General features: G+C 43.9%; 1 protein-coding gene across 1 annotated transcript in view; it reads right to left on the bottom strand.

Annotated features, from left to right (window-relative positions):
* Nucleotides 1-13648, bottom strand: part of SDHB (succinate dehydrogenase complex iron sulfur subunit B) — a 33850-nt gene extending 20202 nt beyond the window's left edge. Inside the window, exons 1-2 of the mRNA XM_029228442.1 lie at nucleotides 13327-13648; nucleotides 3300-3427 (exon numbers count right to left, since the gene is read on the bottom strand). Coding sequence (XP_029084275.1) covers nucleotides 3300-3427; nucleotides 13327-13398 — 200 coding nt within the window. The 5' untranslated portion in view covers nucleotides 13399-13648. The remainder of the gene's footprint in view (nucleotides 1-3299; nucleotides 3428-13326) is intronic.

Genomic DNA, 13648 nt, shown 5'->3' with positions numbered 1-13648 from the left:
CACTCTGGGAATTTTTCAGAATGTTTACTACGCTGTCAGGTAACCCAGTAAGTTCTAGAAACTTTCCCATATTATCTAAATGTTTTCTTTTTTAAAAAATAAATTTATTTATTTTTATTTATTTTATTTTTGGCTGTGTTGGGTCTTTGTTGCTGTGCGCGGGCCTTCTCTAGTTGCAGCGAGAGAGGGCTACTCTTTGTTGCGGTGCGCCGGCTTCTCATTGTGGTGGCTTCTCTTTGTTGCGGAGCACGGGCTCTAGGCGCACAGGCTTCAGTTGTTGTGACACGTGGGCTCAGCAGTTACGGCTCGCGGGCTCTAGAGCACAGGCTCAGTAGTTGTGGCGCACGGGCTTAGTTGCTCCACAGCACGTGGACCAGGGCTTGAAACTTTGTCCCCTGCATTGGCAGGCGGATTCTTAACCACTGTGCCACCAGGGAAGCCCTAAATGTTGTCTTAAATCGTTGGTAAGGACTAACTCATCTGTCTTGTAAAGGATCAGGTTCTTCCTTTTTTTGGAGGGAGTTCCTGGGGATGTAGCACTGGATGACAGAACCCTCTGGGATAAGATATCCTGCTCCCACTGTTTATGGTGAAGGACCCCTGGTTGGCATGTATGAGCAATGAATGGCTTCCTTTCCTTTGCAGCACACTGGGCAGCAGGTAAGTGCAGCCATCGTTTCCGAGGGCCCGGTACCCAAACCACTCTGGATTCCGACGTATATAAAAGTAATGGTTCCTATATGTTTTGACAGTGTCCCCAAAGACCAGCTTTATCTGGTTCCATGCATGTCCTACATGCCAGTCGGAATACAGTCTTTGGTACATTTCATTGCATTTTGAAGAACAGAGATTGATGGATTTCAGCTTCTATAGAGACTCAGGACCTGAGGCCGCTGTCGCCGCTCCCTGCTGTGCGGCTGCTCCGAGCCCCCCCACCGTCCCTCCAGAGTGACAAGCCGAGTGTGGGTCAGGGTGCTGGAAGCTGCGGGCTCAGGCGACTCAGCTTCCAGCCCGCCCACCCGACACACCAGCCCCACCAGCCACCCGCTCGCACCCGCTCTTGCCGGTGCCCTCAGTACGGCCTGATTGTTTTTTAAAGCAACAATTAGTATGGCTGAACTCAAGATCTGTGCACAGTTCATAAACAGAATTTGGGGCTCCCCCTCTGTACTTCTTTCCAGGATTTCCCCCTCATTTTCTGGTGCTATGGTAGCTTCCAAGTATATCATCTGGTTATTCAAGCTAGTGACCACACTAAGACTGTGGGGGTTTTTTTGTTTTTGTTTTCAATAAATTTATTTTCGGCTGCATCGGGTCTTCGTTGCTTCGCGTGGTCTTTCTCTAGTTGCGGTGAGCGGGGGCCACTCCTTGTTGCGGTGCGCGGGCTTCTCACTGCGGTGGCTTCTCTTGTTGTGGAGCACGGGCTCTAGGCGTGTGGGCTTCAGTAGTTGTGGCTCGCAGGCTCTAGAGCGCAGGCTCAGTAGTTGTGGCGCACAGGCTTCATTGCTCTGTGGCATGTGGGATCTTCCTGGAACAGGGCTCGAACCCATGTCCCCTGCATTGGCAGGCGGATTCTTAACCACTACACCACCAGGGAAGTCCCTAGACTGTGATTTTTTTTTTAATCGAGTTTTAGCCCTTGCACTCCCACATCAACCGGGGCTTGCCCTCAGGTAAAAAAAACCATGCAAAAACCGTTTATTTATCCGAGCAGCACCCTATACTTCCAAGTGTCAACTCCCTTCCAGTGTCTGCCTGCTTTGCTCACTCTCCTGTGCCTTCAGGTCATTGCTTCTTATATTTATCTTATAAACCAGAGCGTACAGTTATTATTTGTTGAAGGGTTAGTACGAGGGAAACCATTCTGCCATTACTAGAAGTAAATGCAATCACTTTAAATTTTATCGTTAAGAACAGAGTTATGAATTTAACTCTTCCAGTTTTAATCACATTCTGGAGTTTTAATTTGCAATGTTTTTATTTTCTAAGTACCTGATAATAATATTTTTATTATTCCTTAATCAAGTAGTTATTTAAAAGAGTGCTTTAAATTTCCAAGTAATTAGGGTTTTTTTGTTCTTAATATGAATTTTTAGTTTTATTGTATTATGGTCAGAAAATGTGGCCTGTACAATTTCCCTTTCTTTGAATTTTATTAATAATTTTTGGTTGCTGAATATTTGATAATTTTGTCTGAGAAGAAGATTATATATCAATTAACTCTATCTTATTAAAAGAGTTTGTGTGAAAAAAAAAAAAAAAAAAAGAGTTTGTGTGTTGATAGAGTTTAAAAAAAGCATTTAAAGTACCTGTGGTTTTCAAACAATTTTTTTGGTGCCATGGAAGCTTTTGTTCAAAAGAAATACTTATTCATTTACAAATAAAACAGATCATAAAACAGAACAGCGCTGGTTCTACTTGGGAGGTGGAGGTGTGGAGTGGTGGGAAGCTAGAGCCCAGCCCACTAGATTCTTCTTTCCTTTTGGCTACCTGTGGAGATTCTTTAAAGATGGAAGAGGAGTGGTTCAGGAGTGGTAATGTGAAGGACTCAACGTGCTGTTGCTGGCTTTGACGATGTGCACTATGAGCCAAGGAATGCAGTTTCTCTAAAAACTGGGAATGGCTCTCAGCTTTTAGCCAACAAGAAAACAGGGACCTCGGTCTTACAACCATAAGGAACTAAATTCTGCCAACAGCTCAAAGGAGCAGAAAACGGATTCTCTAGTCTCTAGAAAGGAACACAGCCTGCTGACACCTTGATTTTAGTCACGAAAACTTTACCAGACTTCTAACCTACAGAACTATAAGATAATAAATCTATGTTGTTTTAAGCCACTAAGTTTGCGGCAATTGTTACGACAGAAACAGAAAGCTAATACATAGGTATGGATCATTTTTAATATTTAAACTACACCCCTATCTTGGCCTATCACCATTCCAGCCAAGTTTACACTGCTTATCACTGTTATAGAATACATAGGTCCATATACATAAATTAACATAAAAACATTGAGTATTTTTAAATTGCTAATGTGTTAATGACTTCAGATACTATGCATAATGCCATCTCTGTCAGTATTCCTAGAAACTGTTATACTTTGATTTGCAGGAAGGAAACGAATTTTGTAAAAGTTGTTCTTCTTGGTATTATGTTTTTCAATCAGGTATCTACCTTGTTTTAAAAATAGATGATAAATTCCAGAGCCATTGGATAATCCAAGGATGGGAAAAGCATGTCCCTGAAATAGATCAAGAGCTCACCTTCATTTATCAAATACCTAGCTTTCAGAGATACTCACTTATTCAAATCAATTTCGTAAGTTTGCATATGAGGTTTATCTCCAGTCTTGTCTGGGTCCCATCGATAGATGGCAAATTTCTTCATTCGAGGAGCTGTGGCTGCAGCTGTCTGGGCCCCACGGCAGGCCTAAAATTTAAAAAGTTCACAAGAAGGAAAAAAAAATCATTAAAAATGCAAGATAAATCCTTCTATTTAGTTGCCACTATAAACTGCAATACTGGAAACAAACCCACACATTACTGACACAGTCTTGGGATAGGCAGTCATCCAATATCCAACACACAATAAGTACCTGTAATATGCCAGACATGGTGCTGGGGGCTGGTGAAATGGTGCTTAATGAAACAGACATAGTCTTTGCCCTTGCAGAATCTACTTTGTAGTGAACAAGAAGAGAAATGAAATATTCACAATAAAGTGGAGAGAGGGAAGAATGCAGCAGAGACTTGCCCTAGTCTAAGTGGTCGGGGAAGGCTCTATAAATGATACTTAAGCTGAGGCTTGATGTATAGCGATGAAGGGGAAGGAGAACAGGGTGTTATAAACCTAGGAACAACACATGTAGAGGCCCGGGTGGGGGAGAGCACAGGCACCTGTGAGGACGGAGAGAAGTCCACTGTAAAGCAGGGTGACTTGACAAGGGATGGAAGAGTGGCAGACTCAAGGAAGTTAAGAAAGACTTGTAAGTTTTGATTTTATCCTAAGAGCAATAAGAAGCTAATAAAAATTTATCAGGTGGGTGACACAATCATTTTTATTTTTGAGAAGAATATCACTGGCTTACAAAGGAAGAATTGTCACATGACATCTGGGGAAACCAGTTAGAAAGCCACTGCAGTTGTCAAAATGAGATGCTGGTGTTTTTAGATTAGGTGTCTTAGTCTGGGCCATTGTAAAAAAATCCGAAGACTGGGTGGTTTAAACAACAATCATTTACTTCTCACAGTTTTGGAGGCTGGGAAGCCCAAAATCAAGGTGTCAGCAGATCTGATGTCTAGTGAGGACCTTCTTGGTTTGCAGAGAGCTACATTCCTGCTCTATCTTCACATGTTGGAAAGCGATCTCATGTCTTTTCCTCTTTTAATAAAGGCATTAATCCTATCATACAGGTCCTACCCTCACGACCTAATTTAACCCTAATTCCCTCTCATAGGCCCCATTTTCAAATACCACCACAGTGGGGATTAGGGCTTCCACATATGAATTTTGGAGGAACACAAACATTCCATCCATAGCATTATGGCAGGAAACAAGACAAAGAATATTGTATCTTAAAATAAATTTAGGGAACTAACAAACAGCTGAGACCTGCTCTCTCTGATGATTCTGTTCCATCTCCTGGGCACTTACAGTCCCTGCCAGTGGGTTTCACACAGCGAGCCAAGGAATCCTAGAGTGCCACCCAAGGGCTGCCGGGATAGGATAAGGTTAAGAGGGTAGGCCTGACTTCTCTCACTCCTTCAGCCAGAACAGCCTCCCCATAAAAACATATTTGCAAAAAGGGTGCTGTTGCTCAAAAAAAAGTTTTATATTTAAGTTTATACTCATTAAAAAAACCACTATTATTGCCTGGCACCAAATTAAATGCTTTATATTAATTACTCCATTGAATCTTCATTTTAAAGATGAGAAAAATGAGGCTCTGAGATCAAGTGATGGGCCCATGATTACAGAGCTGGTTGAGTGGAGCCAGGATTGGAACCCAGGTCTGTCTGTCTGGCTCCAGAACCCATGTTCCTAAACACTGTACTATTCATTTGTGAATATTCTCAGGTCTCTTCTTGGTGCTGTTTTCTTCTCTTTACGTCTTAACTCCTTAAGGGCAGGTGTATTAGTTAGGGTTCTCCAGAGAAACAGAACCAATGGTGTATACATATATATACACATATATGAAAACAGATTTATTATAAGGAATTGGCTCACGTGATTACAGGGGATAACAAGTCTCAAGATCTGCAGTTGGCAAGCTGGAGAGCCAATGGTATAGTTCTAGTCCAAAGGCCAGCAGGCTCAAGACCCAGGAAGAGTCGTTATTTCAAGTCCAAAGGCAAGAAAAAAAATCAGTGTCTTAGTTTGAAAGCAGTCAGGCAGGAGGAACTTCCTCTTATTCGAAGGAGGGTCAGCCTTTTGTTCTACTGAGGCCTTCAGTTGATTGGATAAGGCTCATCCATGTTAGGGAGGGTAATGTGCATTACTCAGTCTATCAATTTTTTAAATTTAATTTAAAATTTTTAATACAATTTTATTTTTTTACTTTATTTTCTGGCTGCGCTGTGTGGCTTGTGGGATCTTAGTTCCCCGACTAGGGATTGAATGCCGGTCCTCGGCAGTGAAAGCGCGGAGTCCTAACCACTTACTGTATACAGTAGGTCCCCTACATAAGAACCTTCAAGTTGCAAACCTTCAAGTTGCAAAGGTGCGAACGTGCATCTGGTTCCAGCAAGGAACCATCTCCCACCTCCTCTCCCTCCTCCCGTCAGTAGCTCTTCTTGCCTGTTCACTCGATGCCAGCCCCTGTACGCCAGCTGTTATACTGTACTACGGTACTTTTAAGGTACTGTACTGTAAGACTAAAAATGTCATCTTTTGTGTTTGTTTTTTATGTATTATTTGTGTGAAAAGTATTACAAACCTATTACAGTACAATATAGCCGATGGTGTTAGTTGGGTACCCAGGCTAACTTTGTTGGACTTACGAACGTGCTCTCGAACGGAACTTGTTCGTATGTAAGGGACTTAACTGTAATGCTAAGCTGCCCCCACCCCATAGTCCTTGAAGCCCTTTTGCATTTAGGCAGATGAAACAAGGTCTCAACAAGTCCTGCTGAGCTTCCACTATGGTGATGAGGGATCCTGCCAGTCCAAAGAGCACTTATAAGTTGAAGATAGAAATATTCAGATGGTATTCCAGGCCAGCTATTTCTCTTATACACTGTTAAAGAAAGTAAAAACTCTTAAGGTTAACTGAGTAATTACAAGAAATGCAATGGAGTTTATTACTTGCTGGCAAAAACCGCCCCAAATTAAGTGAAGCTGAAAATATCAGCTCTCAGCATAAAAGAAGAGGATGTATGAAGAAAATAAAAGTGAAGGTGAGGATGAAAGCTGTATTTTATCTTACCACCAAGCTGGCTAAGATCCTTAATAAAAGGAAAGTCATTTCTACAAATGAACACTTTTCACTAGGGGCTCCATTGTGAAATGACAGGAATGTTTGGCTAATGCCACCTTGTGGTGTTTAAGAGGAAGTGGAGGAAGTGAAAAGATTCCTGAAGACATTACTATTATTTTTTTTTGGCCGCGCTGCATGGCTTTCGGGATCTTAGTTGCCCGGAACCTGCAACCTCGGCAGTGAAAGCGTGGAGTCCTAATCACTGGACCACCAGGGAATTCCCTCTTGAAGATATTAGCTCCAGTGGCTTTTGCTTGCTTAACACACCCCCTTTTTTGTTTTTGTTAATTTAATGAGGTATATTCATTACAATAAAATTCACTAATTTTAAGTGTATAATTTGATGAGTTTTGATAAAGTTATATAACTTCTACCACAATTATGATAGAATATTTCCATTCAGAAAGTTCTCTAGTGTTTCTTTGCAGTCAGCGCTCTCTCCCTACCCCTGGCAATTGATCGGCTTTCTATCACTACAGATTTGCCTCTTATAGAATTTCATATACTTGCCATGTGACAGTACATCTTGAGTCTAGCTTCTTTCACTCAACACGATGCTCTGAGATTCATTCATGTTGTTGCGTATGTCCATAGATTTGTTAGTTTTTTAAATTACACTTCTCATTTGGAAATAACTGTAGAATCACATGCATTTATAAGAAATAATACTGAGATCCCGTGTACTCTTCACTCAATTTCCCCCAGTGGTAACACTGTACAAAACTACAGCACAGTATCATAACCAGAGTATTACCACTGATATAGTCCAGGTACAGAACATTATTTCCATCCCGGCAAAGATCCACTTTTACAGCCACAGCCATGCCCCTCAGGCCTCCCATTCCTACTCCTTCACCCCTAGCAATCACTAATCTGTTACATTTCTGTAATTTTGTCATTTTAAGAATGTTATATAATGTAATCATCTCATATGTAATTTTGGGAGACTGGTTTTTTTTCCATTCAGCATAACTTTCTAGAGACTCAGCCAAGTTATGTGCCTCAACAGTCATTTCTTTTTATTACCACGTAGTGTTCCATGGTCTGATGCACCTCAGTTTGTTAAGCCATTCACCCACTGAAGGATATGCAGGTTGTTTCCAGGTTTGGGCTATCATGAGTAAAGTTTAATGAACATTTGTGGACAAGTTTCTGTGTGAACATAAGTCTCCATTTCTCTAGGATAAATGCCCAGGAGTGTAATTGCTGGGTTGTATGGTAGTTATATGTTTAACTTTTTAAGAAACTGCTAAACTGTTTCACAGAGTGGGCGGCTGCTATGCCTGCGGCAGGTAGTAGGGGGAAAGGGATAAAATGCCTTTAAAAAATATACAGGGGGGCTTCCCTGGTGGCGCAGCGGTTAAGAATCTGCCTGCCAATGCAGGGGACACAGGTTTGAGCCCTGGTCTGGGAAGATCCCACATGCCGCAGAACAACTAAGCCCGTGAACCACAACTACTGGGCCCGCGCTCTAGAGCCCGCGAGCCACAACTACTTAGCCCACGAACCACAACAAGCCCGTGCGCCTAGAGCCTGTGCTCCACAACAAGAGAAGCCACCGCAATGAGAAGCCCGCGCACCGCTACAAAGAGTAGCCCCTGCTTGCCACAACCAGAGAAAGCCTGTGTTCAGCAACGAAGACCCAATGCAGCCAAAAAAAAAAAAAAAAAAAAAAAAAATTAAAACAAACAAACAAAAAACCCATACAACAGAGTATCTGAAGGCGATAAAGCCCAACATAAGTTTTGGGGTACCCCAAAGTGTCACTAATTTTTTTCCAAAACAACTAATTTAAATTCATTTTGAGTTTTGTATACAACGTATTTTATACAACATTTGGTGGGGTAAGGGGGGGCTAAAAGGAATGAAGAGAGAAGATACTGAAATCAAAATGGCCAGGGCAGGTTGTGGTTCTAAAAGTGATGGAACTTTGTTCATCTTGAGGGCTGAACTAAGAGTTAATCCACAGGATTATGGGAGCTGTGATTAAAACAACATTCCCCAAACAAAGAAATCTAAAAATTTGTTCTGTAGGTGTCTATGTAGTAGAAAGTAATAATAATAGCTTTCATCACTCAGCCCTTACCACGTGCCAGATGTCGTACTAAATTATGTCTAATCTTTACAACATCTCTATGAGGAAAGTTTTTTATTCTTAATTAAAAAATGAGAATAAGGTCATATAACAGAAGAGCCAGTATTCAAACATAGGTCATCTGACTCCAAAGTCCAACCTTGTAGCTGCTATATAGTGGTGAGAATGCAAATCCAAAACAGAACAGCACAAAAAGATAATTCCTCTCCCCCAAAAGATCCACAGAGCAAAAGTTTTTACTCTACTTATACAATCAGCAAGATTTTAGGCGGTAGTTGGTCCAGATATAGTCATTCACTTATTTGTTCAACTACTATGCTCCAGGGACTGTTCTGGGCTTTGGGGGAATCAAGGACCAAACAGACATACATCCCAGTCCTGTGCAGCTTACACAGTGATTGGAGGAGATGCACACAAATAAAACCTATAGTTTGTCAGGTGGTGATAAATGCCATGATGGGGGTGGAGGGAGGGGTAGAAGGGGAATAGGGATCCTGGAGACAACTCTAAATGGGGTGGCCAGGGAAGACTTCACTGAAAAGCTGACACTTGAGCAAAGACCCAAAGGAGGTGAGTAAGCAAGCCACACATAAATCTAGGGGAAGAGCACAGAACGCAGAGGGAGCACGGAGCACAAAGATCTTCAGGCGGGAATGTGTCTGAAGAGAAACGAGGCGCCGGTGGTAGCTGAGAATGGAGTGAGTGAGAGGGACAGGGACAGGAGAGGAAATCAGGACGTTAATGGAAGAACCAAACCACGCAGGGCCTTGGAAGGACTTTTGCTTCTACCCCGAGTAAGATGGGAAACTACTGGAAGGTTTTGAGAAGAGGAGTGACAAAGACAAGTTTTGAAAGGATCATGTTGTCTCCTGTTTTGAGAACCAACTGTAGAGGTGCAAAGATGAAAGCAAGAAAAGCAGGAAGTAACTGCGATAATCAGCTACGAGATGATGATGGCTTGAACGAGGCTGGTGGCTGTGGAAATGGTGAAAAGTGGTTAGTTTTTAAATACACTTTAAGAAGGAGCTGACAGATTTGCTTACAGATTGGGAGTGAGGCAAAGAGTAAGGATGACTCCGAAGTTTTTGGCCCAAGCCACGTGAAGGGTGAAGTTGTCATCAACTGCGATGGGAGGGAAAGTTGGTGTGTGTGGCAGGATTTTGGTTTTAGGCAAGCAAAGTTTATTAAATATCCATGAGGAGATTTTGAGAATATAGTTGGGTGGCCATCTGAATCTGAAGATTTGGGGTGAAGTCTGGGCTGGAGACATAAATTTAGGAGGTATCTAAAGCCCAAAGGAGTGTCTATAAAGACGAGGCCTAAGGACTGAGCCACAGCATTTAGAACTTGGGGCAAAAAGGAGAAATCAGCAAAGGGAGACAGAAAGAACTGCCAACGTGCAAGGGGGAAAACCTGAAGCCTGGGATGTCCTGGGAGTCAGGCCAAAAAAAGTGTTTTGAGGAGGGAGTGAACAATATGCTTCGGAGAGCAAAGTACCATGAGAACTGAGGACTGACGTTGGATTTAATAAAGCCAAGGTCACTGGTGACCCTGACCCAAGTACTTTCCGTGAAGTGGTAAGCGTGAAAAGTCTGACTGGAATAGGTTCATGGGAAGATGTGGGGAGATGAACTGTGGTCAGCGAGTTTAGACACCTCTTGAGACATTTTTCTGTAAAGATGAGTGGAGAACTGGGGTGGTGGCTGGATCCAGCTTTTCTTTGTTTTTTAAGACGGAAGAAATTACACCATGCTGTGTGCTGCTGATCCAACAGAGAAGGAAAACCTGACAAGGCAGGGGAGAGGGGAGACTTTCTGGAGAGCTATCTTTGCCTCTTTATTTTTTCACATACAAATCTTGTGGGGTCTTAGTTCCCTGACCAGGGATTGAACCCATGACCCCTGCAATGGAAGCGTGGAGTCTTAACCACTGGACAGCCAGGGAATTCTCACGGAGAGCTATCTTTATTTTTTTATTTTTTAAATTTATTTATTTATTTAATTTTTTATTTTTGGCTGTGTTGGGTCTTTGTTGCTGCACGTGGGCTTTCTCCAGTTGTGGTGAGCTGGGGCTACTCTTCATTGCAGTGCACGGACTTCTCACTGTCGTGGCTTCTCTTGCTGCAGAGCATGGGCTCTAGGTGCGCAGGCTTCAGTAGTTGTGGCAAGTGGGCTCAATAGTTGTGGCGCACGGGCTTAGCTGCTCCGCGGCATATGGGATCTTCCCCGGCCAGGGCTCGAACCCATGTCCCTTGCATTGGCAGGAGATTCTTAACCACTGAGCTGCCAGGGAAGCCCTGGAGAGCTATCTTTGAATAAGCAGTGGGACAGAGAGCACGAGTGAAGGGCAGCCACTGGAGTGCTGCCGACTGTCCCACAGGAACAGGCAGAAAAGGAGGATATACAGGAGGAAGTGGGGAGGTGGGCAAAAATTTGAGTTTTTTTTTCTTTGTAGCCTGTCCAGAAATTTATACCACAAACCCATGACCAAGGTGGCGGGGGGGGGGGCGGTCCTTCAAAAGCATTTCTACCTCAATCTACAAAACTAGTGAGTATTCAAGGCTTAGCGCACCTTTGTAGGAAATCTTGGATAAGATGAAACCCACAGTTTATAATTTAAGGGAAGACGCAAGATCATCAACAACTGGACTGAAACCGGATGGAGGATGAGAAGGGGGAATTCTGTATCATGCTGAAGGCAGCTTGTTATGTCCCTAGGAAATCTTCCTTAAGGAGCAGGCTTGGAGCTAGATGTGTGAGTGGCATGGGTCCAAATCCAAGCTCTACCACTTAGTAGCTGGATGTTCTTTGGCAAATTACTTAACCTTTCTGATTTTATTTCCTCTTTGGTAAGAAGGTTGGGAGTATTAAAATCTACCTCATAGGATTAACTAGAGGGCCAAGTTTCTAGCATGGCTCAGAAAATAAGTTCTGCTTTCTAGTATTGGCAACCGTATCAGTTCTCGTATTATTCCGATTGGCAGATAGGTATCCTAAGCCCTGCCAGTGCTAGGAGCAATGACACACAACTGAAAGTAGGTGGTAATTGCCTTCAAGGAATACAGAGTCTAGATGAAGAAATGAGGCAACAACACAAACAACAGTTAATACATTACAGTTAAATACAGGCAGAACTGTGGTTCGGTGGTGCAAACTAAATAAAAGGAATTCACAAGAGAAATCCTACTGTGTCCTAGACTCCTAGGAACCTGAATGTACTCAGAGCTAATACACCAAGCTCATTACTTTTTAGGTGGCTTTTGTGGGTCTGAATTCATATTCCTACAAGTGGGTGCATGTGTGGGGGAATCTTCTATTTTCTCTGCCCTCGGGAGGCCCTACAAGGGCCTCACTTGGAATTACAACACTGACCTATGAAACCAGCCTTTCCTATAATTCATGCTTGGAAGAGGGACCTGAGCTTTAGAACTCACTCTCATTGGTGGGGCTCTCACAACTTAATTGCTTGCTCAGCAGCTATAAAAGGAACTGGTAAAAATGTCGTTATCAATCACCAATTTAATGTTCAGAGGGCACCAGCTTGAGGTTCTGGTAGGCAGTCCTCTTTCTCAGCCCTCCTTCTCAGGAAGACTGTAAAATGACTTGTCTAAGTTCACGTATAGCATAGTGGAAAGAGCCAGCATTAGAAGATGGGCCATACGCACGGTGCTGTGCAGCCAGAGCAGTTAAAATGAGACGTATTCTCATGGGAGTGCAAGAAGAGGAGAGGACCGAATATTTCTTGTACATCTACCATGTGCCCAGATCTGTGCTAGGAGTTTTTCACACATTATGTTCAAAACACTGAGTTTAGGTCCTGGAACAACTGGTTCTTGGCTGTGATATTTTTGAGCAAGTAAAAAAATCTTCTTTCTGGGGCCTCAGTTTTCAAATCTCTAAAAAGGAGGTTAGAATTCCTGCTCACCCACCTTACAGGGTTTTTTCAGGAGCCTAGAGGAGGAAAAAAGACTTGAAAGGTATTTGTAATACCTCAGTCCCTGATATACACAGATTGCAATGGCAGTTTCCCTTCCCCTTCTACCTGTTTCCATTTAGAATGCAGATCTGAAGTGTGTAGTTTCCTGACAATACAAGGGGCGTGGAGGAAACGTATCAATGCACCCGCAATAATATAAACAAGAGCAGTGCCAAGCTCTGTACCTGTTATCCAAGCCCAAACTCTGTCGGTATTATGATACGTCCTTTACAGACAGGGATACTGACAGGATGACGCTGCTTTAAAGAACCCAGATAGATCCTCAGGGGGCTGAGTGGATTTTCCTCCGTTTCTCACTTCCCCTCTTTACTGAGCCCTCAACCTTTGCACCCCGGAGGAGTGCCTCGCCTCCCAGTCCCATACTTCACGCTCCGGCGGTTCTTTCTCAGAGGGGATGGTTTGGTGGCAGAAAAAGGGCTTGGCGTTCAAATGTTTGGACTCGAATTCTGCTTCCAAGCCAGTCGTCACTCGCTCGCCATGTGACCTTGGGCAATTCAAGTCCCCTCTCTGAACTTCTTTTTTATTCTTATGTCTAAAAAAGTCCTCTCCGCCCAGACCAACTCACAGGCTGCAGAGAGGTGCAGAAATATAACCAGCAGGGATGCTCCCGTCCAAAATCAGAGCCCTGAGCAAGCGGGAACTGCTATCCTCCTCCCTGAGGCCTGGCCCTGTGCGCCCCTCAATCTCCTCCGCCGCCCCCTCAACTGCAAGCCATCTCTGGACTTTCATCCCTGCCCTTCCCACCCCAGAGCCGAAGCTCACCTGCAGGCAGGCTCTGCCAAGGGTTGTGGCCGGGAACCGGCGCCTCAAGGAGACTGCGACCACCGCCGCCATCTTGGATCCTGACGTCGAGCCCCACCCCTTAACCCCTGTCACGCTCCGCCGGCGTCCCGCCGAGCACCGCGGCACCGAGCCAGGATCCACCGAGGACCCGCTAGCCGCGCAGGAGCCACCGAGTGGGAGGCGGCTTCCGGTTTTCTGAGCGGGAGGAGGGAAGGAGGAGAAAGCCAACAAGAGCGTGCGCAGTTGCGGTGGGCTCAGCGCATGCCCACTTGGCTTCCCGCGTTGGAAGGTGACCTTCCTC

Source organism: Monodon monoceros, unplaced genomic scaffold (assembly GCF_005190385.1).
Source record: "Monodon monoceros isolate NGI ecotype Baffin Bay Population unplaced genomic scaffold, NGI_Narwhal_1 Super_Scaffold_18, whole genome shotgun sequence".
NCBI lineage: Eukaryota > Metazoa > Chordata > Mammalia > Artiodactyla > Monodontidae > Monodon > Monodon monoceros.
The sequence above is the reverse complement of the archived record's forward strand: the minus strand, read 5'-3'. Positions and strand labels throughout refer to the sequence as shown.